Here is an 11,522-nt window from a genome sequence, read left to right on the forward strand (position 1 = left end):
AGCCGGTCCTACCGAGTGCGGTGACTGATCTTCAGTAAATATTGATGGTTTTCATTGTTACCATGTACAATCATAGCTTCTGTACTCTTAACATAAACCGGCTGCATTATTGAAACTGTTCGTAAAATTGATAATATCGTTCTTCGTTTGTGAGGAAGTAGAATTTTCATTTAATTTGTCTTCTTAAAAAAAGGAACCACTTTGGTACTACACCCCATGAAAATGACTACCTTCCAGGTCGTAGATATTTCGATTACGGGAGACTCAAGGCCAACTCTACTGCACCCACAAACAAGGCTGTGTCTTCCCCATTCCATGCCTTTCGTAACTCTGTCAGTGCCGAGAATCGAATGCAGAATGCCTTAAGTCAAATTCTAAAATAAGGAGACCTAAAAGTATCCAGTCGGCCCCGCGGTGTAGGGGTAGCGTGCCTGCCTCTTACCGCAGGCGCCGCGTTCGATTCCCAGGCAGGCCATGGATTTTTACCTGGATCTGAGGGCTGGTTCGAGGTACACTCAGCCCACGTGTTTATAATTGAGGAGCTATCTGACGGTAAGATAGCGGCCCTGGTCTAGAAAGACAAGATAACGGAGGAGAGGATTCGTCGAGCTGACCACACGACACCTCGTAATCTTCAGACCTTCAGGCTGAACAGCGGTCGCTTGGTAGGCGATGGCCCTTCGGGGCTGTTGCGCCATGGAGTTTGGTTTGGAGAAGTGAACAGAGAAGGAAGCGACACCCCTGCAAGGCTCTTTAGCTTCCAGCTAAATCTTCTGTCCGGCCTTGTGCGTTTAGGACTGTTGGAAAACGTACGCCGTAATAAATGCTCCTCATAAAACCTTTGTAAAAATACTAACTGCATCTATTTATAACAATAATCACAAACGCCTCCTTTTCATGTGGCTCAGTTATTTGAGTCGCTGTCCTTCTGAGTCCGAGTTCGCAGGTTCAAATCCTGGCTTGGGTCGGTGGCCCTTAAAACGGTGTTGAAATGGCAACAGCTCCGTGTCGTTGGTTTCTGGCGCGTTAATAAAAATTATACATACGAATATTAGCGTCACACAACTGTAACTTTATATTACTATATTCTGTATCCCAGGCTTCTGAGGGAAACTAATTAACAATTTGCTTTACGTCGCACCGACACAGATACGTCTTATGGCGACGGTGGGATAGAAAAGGCCTATGAGTGGGAAAGAAGCGGCCGTGGCCTTAATTAAGGTACAGCCCCAGCATTTGCTTGGCGTGAAAATGGGAAACCACGGGGAGCCATTTTCAGGGTTGCCGACAGTGGGGTAGGAATCCACTATCTCCCGTATGCAAGCTCACAGCTGCGCGGCCCTAACCGCGAGGAAAACTGATAGGACAAGTTAAACCCTACCTAGCATATGTTGTGGCGTGTATTTTTCTTTACCAACTAACAAAATTTCTATACCCATACGCTTTACATTCTATATTTATTTATTTATTAGTGCCTACTGTACAGTGGCGAAGTTAGGGCTCCAGGCCCTCTCGTATACTTTACCACATACTAATCAGAATATTAAATAAAATACTGAGATACTTAAAATAGTTAAAACTACATAAATTAATAGAATTGAAAATACATAGAATTGAAAATAAATTTAAATATATTGCTAACTAAATTAATATTAAAACTAATTAATATTAAAAACTCTTAAAAATGACTAATCCTCAGGCACGCACACATTCATACTTCAACCATGAAGTCAGCTGTCCTCAGTAGGTAATCTCGGCAGGTGACTTTGAATCGTGATTTATAGAAAGCTAGTTTCTCTGACCTGAGCTGGCAGGGAATTCCATAATCTGGCGACAGTCGCCACAAATGATCTATTAATTTTATTTGCGGGGTGCAGTGGAATAGAAGGAATTAATCTAGAACGTGTATTTTAGTTGTGAAATGATGATAAAAAGATTAATTTAGAAGAAATGTACAGTGGCTGACTTTCAGCTACCATTCTAAACACCATCGTTAAAGTGTGTAGCTGCCAACTTTTATCAGACATCAGCCATGAGACAGTCGGATAGTATGGGATGATATGAACCTAGCACTCGATATTGTAAATAAATCGCTGACAGGAATTCAGTGCTCATAGAAGTTTAAGTGTTTCTTCTCTTGTCATGTCAACTAAAACGTCACAATAATCAAGAATATGGAGAATGAGTGTGTGTATGAGTTTGGCCTGTAGCTCAAATGAATACATCCCTCTGCCCTTTAGAGGGTGAAGCACTCCAAAAATCTTTTTACGTATTTCTTTCGTGTAATCAGACCATTCAACTGTTTCATTCATCATTACGCCGAGATTTTTAACCGTTTTACTGTAGGGAATAATGTTACCATTCAGTACGATAGGCGGGATTGCGACATTGTTTGAGCAGCTCAGTAATTTTCGTGATCCAATTATGATTGCCTTAGATTTTGTGCAGTTTAGTATAAGAGTGTTTCGTTGTGCATATATATTGAGTCGTCGGAGGTCATTGTTAATATCTTGTCTTGCAGTGTCGATATATTTGAAGATCGTCACCACAGAGGTGGTGTGTGTTATTACCTGTCACAGATGGTATGTCATTGATATAAATACAGAAAATTAGAGGTCTTGGAATACTGCCCTCTGGGGCAACACTAAGTTTCATTTTCCATTTAGAGGCCTTGTCGTTTACTGTTACACGCTGTTGACGGTTCCTGAAACAAGAACTAAAAACCGTAAGTGCAGCCAGGTCGAAATTTAGCAGTTTCATTTTCTTTATCATAGTCGGAATTACTATAGCGTCAAAGGCGCTACTGAAGTCAAGAAGGATAAGTATAGTGAACAGTCGTTTGTCCATAGCGTTTCTATTGTCTTCAGTAACCTTCAAAAGTGCTGCCGCGCTACCGTGACCCTTCTTAAATCCAGATTGCAAAGGGCCCAAAAGAGCATTTTGATTTAGGTATTCCAGACCGTGCTCGTATACTAAACGTTCAAAGGCTTTAGAAAGCGCAGATTGTATAGTCATAGGACGATAGTCAGAGGGTGATTGTGGGTATAAACTCTCTTTTGTTTTGCTAGTTGCTTTACGTCGCTTCGACACAGATAGGTTTTTTTTTGCTATGGGCTTTACGTCGCACCGACACAGGTAGGTCTTATGGCGACGATGGGATAGGAAAGGCCTAGGAGTTGGAAGGAAGTGGTCGTGGTCTTAATTAAGGTACAGCTTCAGCATTTGCCTGGTGTGAAAATGGAAAACCACAGAAAACCATCTTCTGGGCTGCCGACCGTGGGGTTCGAACCCACTATCTCCCGGATGCGAGCTCACAGCTGCGCGCTCCTAACCGCACGGCCAACTCGCCCGGTGGTCTAAACTCTTAGGTACCGGTATAATATTGGCTGTTTTCCAGACAGTAGGCAAAGTTCCGTTTAGTAAACGGTAGTTCAGTATGTGCGTCAGTAGTATAGGCAGGACAGCACCCATAATGTTATGTATAAAAAGTAATAGGAATATCATCTACACCTGTAGCCTTTGATTTAATGGAATGCAAAGCCTTTTCAACCTGATTTTCTGTGACACTGTGAATGGTGGATTGCCTGGAGGGGAGGGCGGTGAGTCGGTGCAGTTAATTGGGGTAGGTTGAATATTTATTCTACTAAAGTAATCGTTCAGTTCGTCAAGTGGAATGTCAGGAGTTGTCCGTCTCTGTTAATGTTTTCCTATTCTCAGAGCTCTAAGTTGGTCCCATGCGCGATTAGAATTTAAGTTGTTAGCTGAATTCCGGAAATATATACATCTTTTATTTCTGATTAACTTCTTTGTGCGATGTTTTAAGATGCGGTAAGATTCGAAATCTGTATCATCTGGGGTTTGTTTATAATGTCGAAATGACGAGTCATCATTCTCTTGGCTTTATCATCTGGCCATGGACAAGAAGGGCGGGAAACCTGTATTCGACGTGTGTGTGTGTCTGTGTGTATTTCTTTGCCGCATTATTTGTATAAAATGTCACTTCTTCATTATCACATGACCATTAATATAATAACATTACTGTATTTATTCTAAACCAGAATATTGCATCTTTACTCACACTGTTTATTCTTACATTCATTTCACTTGTATTATGAATATATGAAATGCTGCAGTTACGTTGGGATGGGTGTAACAGAGGTAGCCGGAGGGGGCGGGGGTTGTCGACCAAGGAGTCCAGACACCCCAGGAGTTTAGACGAATCTACTTTTATTAAGCATTTTATATATAACGTATTAATATTAGTTTCCGGAGTCCGACTCATTGGCTGAATGATCAATGTTGAGGCCTTGGGTTCAAGGGTCCCGGGTTCGATTCCCGGTCGGGTCGGAGATTTTAATCGCGCTGATTAATTCTTCTGGCTCGGAGACTACGCGTTTGTCACAACACTTTCCGCTTCATATTCAGACAACACACTACACTACCAACTACCAAAGAAACACACAACAGTGATTACATCCCTCCATATAGGGTTGGCGTCGGGAAGGGCATCCGGCCGTAAAATGGGGCCAAATCCACATGTGCGGTACAGTTCGCACCCGCGAACCCACCTATGTGGGAAAAGCGGGGAAGAGGAGGAGGAGAAGAACAAGAAAAGAAGATTAGTATTAGCTTCCGGAATCCGCACGAATCCACCACTTTTACTTGGATCGAAGGACACTAATTTCCTTTTTAGGTATTCTACACCACCTAAACTCTGGAAGTTTGGACACCTACCAAAATAAAATTGTGGATGAATGCCCCCCCCCCAACTGAAATCCTGGCTACGCTACTGCCTGGTTATAACAGATTTCCAGTCCTCTCGAGATTTGCGAATTACCGCGCCTGCAATTAAATAACAAATAGCAAACGACGCGTCATGGGATAGCTTCTGTCACTTGTTTCCTGATAAGCCTAAAACGTACAGTGTAAGTCGAATGAGACTTCGTGTTTCCGTAATTGCTTAATTGTAGAGATTTAGGACATTGCAAACCACAATCTGTGTACCTCCCGTGACTGTGACTTCTATTAGATAACACGTATTTCTGTGATGTACGAATTTCAAATGAATAGGGGCTTGGGTTGGAAGTAATTAATGCTATGAGTTTAATATTCGTCTGCCTCACGTTGTATGGTCTTGACTAACGATGTCGTCAATGGGGTTCGTTAAGGTGTTAGTAAATATACCGAAATGTGTATCTCACTAAAACACCTTAAACGTCCACCAACTAAGCTGAGATACGATCCGTAAGTCTGAGTAGAGGAGGAGAAAATCTGATCAATTGCTGTAGACAGTCGACTATGAGACGGAGGAATACAATATAGTAATGCTGTTAACATCGTAATCAGTTTCGAGAGACGGCGGACTATCATAGTAGTTGTCCAGAAAAAATGAGCTCTCTTGTACTTATCTGTCACATTTAATAGTAGGCCTAACAAGGTTATCGATTTTACGAACCACTAACTACTTATCCGAGACGCCGAGATGTAGGATTTTTGTCCTGCAGGACTTCTCTTTTCGAGTCCGTAGATCTACCGTCACGAGACTAGGGTATTTGAGCACCTTCAAATACCACCGGACTTGGCCAGGATCAAACCCACTAAGCTGGGGACAGAAGGCAAGCGCTCTACCTTCTGAGCCGCTCAGCCCGACTTCACCCACATTTAAATGTCCTCAAATGTCAATCGACTGTATCACAACCGGCCTCGCAACCTTGGGTACAGAAGGCGAGCGTCTAACAAACGGCGCTACTCAGTCGCTCATTCTTATTCTTCCACTTTTCCCACATCTGTAGAGCCGTGGATGCGAACTGTGTTGCAAATGTGAATTTGGCCCTGTTTTACGACCGGATGCCCTTCCTGACACCAATCTTATGTGGGGGGGAATGTCGTCACTATTGCGCGTTTCTGTGGTTGTTGGTAGTGTAATGGGGTGTGTGAATATGGAGAGGAGAATATTCGAAAAACAAAAATGCCAAGGTGTCGGTCAGTCGGTCATTATACACCAGTTAACCAACTGACACAGGTTTTTCGCATTTATGACCCCTTAGATGGCGACGAATTATGCCGGCATTCGATCCCACAACTCTGACACTAGAAACGAGTAATCAGCTCCACATACTATTATACCGGCATATGATATTTCTGGGCACTATGAATGTTTATTATAATACACACAAAATTATTCGAAGTGCAGGCTGAATCGGAATGTATACTGTTTAGATTTTCTAAGGACTAGCATGACAGTCTCTGAATAACCACCACTCATATAGGCAAATTCTTCGGACACATTTCAGGGGAGGGAAGGTGTTGGTAATATTGAAATATTCAAAGGAGTTACCGCGGGGTTGTCTTTTTCTTCTGGGAAGTATACTAGAAAACGTGGAGCAGTGCGTCCAGTACATCAGAACGAATCGCTGTAAAACTCTAGTTATTGTACCGGCTATTTGCAGGTGGTGTGATACAGAAGATCGGACGTTGTGGTGGTAACTATAGATTTTCGACTTTCGAGATAATCTGAAGCGCAAGGGTTTTCCCAAAAAATTAAAGTAATTAGAAAATACAAGCGATTTCTGCTAGACACGAATAGCATATGCGAAAGGTGCCAAACTCTTAACGCTTTTTGTTGAAAAAATGACTGACAACAGGAGGGATAATGAAACAAACGTCAACAGGTTGGTTTAGATATTATGGTATGATATCTTAATCTATTAACAACAATTTCCTGAACGTATAACTACCGGTTTGGTGAAGGGTTAGAGGCACTGAAACCCCTTCAGTGTACACCTCAGGCTATCAAAAGCAAAGCACTATTCGAAGTTTATAAGCCATCGCTTAATCCCTGCCATGGAGAAACAGTCAGCTCGATAGATTTAGTTTCAAATTTGCAAGAACTAACGTTTATCAATGAACGCGTTTTGTGTGTCATTTGACTTACCGTGGAAACTAGAGCCAGGACCAGAGCAAAGCGTACGGCAGCTGACATCTGGAGGACGGAACGAGCTGCAACTAGTACACTACACAACCGGCACCTCTGAAGGCCACTGGTCAACTGATGACGTGAGGAAATGTGCACAGTTCAGCTGCAGTCCACTTCCTCGTGAGGCGCTCGCAGCGCACAAACTTCCCTACTGATGTTGTTATCACACAATTACGATTGCAAAATCTGATTCCGGAGCGCGTTGCCGAAGGGCACAGCGCTTTTTGATCATCCTCAATGTTTAGTAGTTCGGCCATTGCTGCCTACTTGCTCATATCATCGTCGTTTTCGGGTTGCAATCCTTGCACTAAGCGACTTGGCTGTGTTTTTTTTTTTACCGTGGTTTAGCATTTTCACACTAGGCAAGTGCTGGGGCCAGGGGCGTAACGTTAGGGCCTACAATGCTGGCGGGTCCGGGCGTTTAAGGGGCCCCGCAAACTCTTCGTGAAAAATAAAAATGCAAATATTATATATCTAGCCTAATGTCGCTCTGCACGGAAATGAATGATCAGGGCGATTTTGTAGAATCAGTCGAAATAGTGTTTTTTTCTTCTTTTTTACAATGTGTACGCAGAGGAATTGCCACTTGATTGCATCTAGCAGCAGTTTATTATGTTGAGTGGAACACAGCACAGCAGTAAACAATGCCTGCCCTTGCCGTCTCTCACTACACCGTGAAACGCTCTTCAGAGAAGACCTCCACCAAATTATTGAAAAATAATTACAGCAATGAACAGTGATAACGAAACCAAACCCCATGGCGCAACAATCCCGAAGGGCCATGGCCTACCAAGCGACCGCTGCTCAGCCCGAAGGCCTGCAGACTACGAGGTGTCGTGTGTCCTCTCGACCGTTATTCCTGGCTTTCTAGACCGGGGCTGCTATCTCACAGTCAGATAACTTCTCAATTGTAATAACGTAGGCTGACTGGACCTCGAACAAGACCTCAGATGTTGGTAAAAATCCCTAACCTGGCCGGGAATCGAACCTGAGGCCTCCGGGTAAGAGGCAGGCACGCTACCCCTACACCGCGGGGCCGGCATAATGAACATTGATACCAAAATATATTTTAGTTAGAAAATGGCACTTTCTTTTTGTGAAGTGCACCTGAGAACGTACTATGTTACAGAACATCTAACTGTTGTCACACATTTATTTGACAACCGTGTATAATTGCAATAATTGGCAGAACTGACCACAAGTATAAAATTAGAAGGAATTTTAGCAAAAGAGACTGGGGTAAATTTTCATTCATTGGGAAGGGCGTGAAGGAGTGGAACAGTTTACCAGGGGTAGTGTTTGATCCTTTTCCAAATTCTGTACAGGTATTCAAGAAGAGAATGAACAGCAACAGGGAAAATAAATGAAATGTCAGAGGGCATTCGACCAGTGCAGGCTATTGTAAACAAAACAAAAGTGTGTTAAAAAAATTAATTCCATCCCCTTGTCCATGGACTTTGGACAGCCAAAGTAGGGGACTGCCTGTAGGGGTGAAGTACAGTGGGGACTTCGAAGGCCCTGGGACCGCTACGGTAGCTGTGAAGGCCCTTCAGGAACTCTGAAAAGTGGTGGCGAAAGGGGGCTCTGGTTAAGACGCAGCAGGTCGTTATGCTACTTAGGTTCCAAAATGGGTAAAAGAAAAAAAAGTAAATAAGTGCAATGTAAATTTTAATCTTATACCAGTTGCATAGTATTATTTGAAGTAATTCCACATACTGTATATGAGTTGACTATGCTTATAAGTATAGGAGATATTATAAGTAGAATTTTGTAAACAATATAAATTTATTAAGGATGATCTGTTTGTTTAATAGAAAAAAAATGTTAGCATAAATTGTATATTATTGTATTCTAGAAAAAAATGTTCTTCTCTTGTTAATTTAAAATTTAGTGCTTGACAATAATGTATTTTAGTGTACCATTTTCCACCGAGGTAGACACCCCATTTTCAAATAAAGATAATTTGATTTGATTTGATTTGATTTGATTTGATTTGATTTGATTTGATTTGATTTGATTTGATTTGATTTGATTTGATTTGATTTTATTTTATTTTATTTTATTTTATTTTATTTTATTTTAAGTTGGTGTAGTAACAATCAGCCAACTCGGTTTCGAACGAGCTCTCATTCCGTAAGTTATTAATAGTCTTATCAATTGTCCGGTCTGAAATTTTTCAAACTTTATTTGAACAGCTTTTGATTTAGTTTTGTTTGTGTATTTTTCTGTGTTTTAATCTAATCAATCATTATAACCGAGACTTCGATATCGGTTACATAGCTCTATACTTAGTGAAAAATGAAACCAACTAAAGTTAAGTACGAACATCTAAGTGGTGCACGGTAGTGCATGGTGGGCAGTTCAGCAGCTGTCCGACTAGTTGGCTGAATGGTCAGCGTACTGGCCTTTGCTTCAGAGGGTCCCGGGTTCGATTCCCGGCCGGGTCGAGGATTTTAGCCTTCATTGGTTAATTCCAATGGCCCGGGGGCTGGGTGTTTGTGCTGTCCCCAACATCCCTGCAACTCACACATAACACTATCCTCCACCACAATAACACGCAGTTCCCTACACATGGCAGATGCCGCCCACCCTCATCCGAGGTCTGCCTTACAAGGGCTGCACTCGGCTAGAAATAGCCACACGAAATTAAATTAGTTCAGCAGCTTACCCGATAAACCACCAAGGCAGTCAAATAAAACCAATTAAACATCACATTTTAATAATATTACAATAACGAATAATCTCTTTATTCATATAACTTGACAATATATTGCATTACTTCTTTCTTTCTTTCTTTCTTTCTTTCTTTCTTTCTTAATCTGCTTACCCTCTAGGGTTAGTTTTTCCCTCGGACTCAGCGAGGGATCCCACCTCTACCGCCTCAAGGGCAGTGTCCTGGAGCGTGAGACTTTGGGTCGGGGATACAACTGAGGAGGATGACCAGTACCTCGCCCAGGCGGCCTCACCTGCTGTGCTGAACAGGGGCCTTTTGGGGGATGGGAAGATCGGAAAGGATAGACAAGGAAGAGGGAAGGAGGCGGCCGTGGCCTTAAGTTAGGTACCATCCCGACATTTGCCTGGAGGAGAAGTGGAAAACCACGGAAAACCACTTCGAGGATGGCTGAGGTGGGAATCGAACCCACCTCTACTCAGCTGAAGTCACGAGGCTGAGTGGACCCCGTTCCAGCCCTCGTACCACTTTTCAAATTTCGTAGCAGAACCGGGAATCGAACCCGGGCCTCCGGGGGTGGCAGCTAATCACACTAACAACTACACCACAGAGGCGGACATTGCATTACTTCTACCCGCTGTAATTACATTTATATTAAGTTATTAATAGTTTTTACATTTTATTTGAGGGGGCCCGAATTTTTATTTTGGCAGGCGGGCCCGTATCACATTCGTTACGCCTCTGGCTGGGGCGTACTTCAGTTGAAGGCCACGGTCTCTATCTTCTCAGCCCTTTTCTATGCCAGCATCGCCGAAAACGTATTTGAGACTTACGACTAGCAAATATATATCATTCTTTAGAGCGAGAAAAGGATGATAAACGAAGAAAGTTTTTTCTCTTCCTAGCCTTTTCCCACTTCATGTGGATTAAGCCCAGTTTTACAGGCGGATGCCTTTCCTCATGCCAATCTTATATGATGCGATGTGTTCACTATTTCGTGATTCTGTCGTGGTCGGCAGTGTAATGTGTTGTATTGTAATTTATTTATTTTTTCATCCGAGACAAAGCCCACTTAGCCAATGAATTATGTAAATTATGTAAATAAGGGTCCGCCTCTGTGGTGTAGTGGTTAGTGTCAGGGAAAGTCAGAAGGTAAGAGGTGTAGAAGAAGAAGAAGAAGAAGAAGAAGTTACAGTGTCATTTGCAAATAGAGGGTTATGGAGGAGCTTAGTTCATTCACAATGGCTTACAAACTGAAAGACACAAACATCATTAATGAAAATTTATAATAATAATGCCAACGGCCGTAGCCATTGGCCACCCTACCGTACGTAAACTCCGGCTCAGGCACACCTCTGCGGAGGTTCGGACCTGCCTTAGGGCAGAATAACCTAATAATAATAATAATAATAGATTGTCGATTTTTTTTTCCTACAGAAGAACTAATGTGTAAGTACCCAGCTTCACAGAGTTGTAGTCCTTGACCTCAAAAACCATCGATTTCACAATCTGCTGGGGTCGAACCTGCAACCTTGTGAACAGGACAACAACTAATCGACTGCACCACAGATATCACTTATTTTTACGGATCTTGGTGAAGAAGGTGTGACCCAACTTCATGATGTCTGGTGTAGGTCTTTCAAGTGGATGGCCGTGGGTGACCTGCGCATCTGTGAGGATTGGGTCCTACCTAGGATGAAAGTTAATGTTGAAGACGGCACAAACACCCAGTGCCCGAGCCAAATGTTAGAATCAATGAAGGTTGAATCAGCCGACCGTCCAGGAATAGAACCCGACAGCCCGTGAACCGGTTAGCCACGGAGCTGGACGTTTAAGAGATAGGACTACTTGTTTAGAACAAGTAACCTTTAATGT

At 42.6% G+C, this 11,522-nt stretch overlaps 1 protein-coding gene across 3 annotated transcripts in view; it reads right to left on the reverse strand.

The window, feature by feature from the left end:
* LOC136864573 (protein spaetzle) overlaps positions 1-7,035 on the reverse strand; it is a 537,491-nt gene extending 530,456 nt beyond the window's left edge. For all 3 annotated transcript variants that reach the window (XM_067141753.2, XM_067141755.2, XM_067141752.2), the window contains exon 1: positions 6,935-7,035. In XM_067141753.2, the coding sequence (XP_066997854.2) occupies positions 6,935-6,982 (48 nt within the window). In that variant the 5' untranslated portion in view covers positions 6,983-7,035. The remainder of the gene's footprint in view (positions 1-6,934) is intronic.
* Between the last annotated feature and the right edge of the window lie 4,487 nt (positions 7,036-11,522).

Source organism: Anabrus simplex, chromosome 2, assembly GCF_040414725.1.
Source record: "Anabrus simplex isolate iqAnaSimp1 chromosome 2, ASM4041472v1, whole genome shotgun sequence".
Lineage (NCBI taxonomy): Eukaryota > Metazoa > Arthropoda > Insecta > Orthoptera > Tettigoniidae > Anabrus > Anabrus simplex.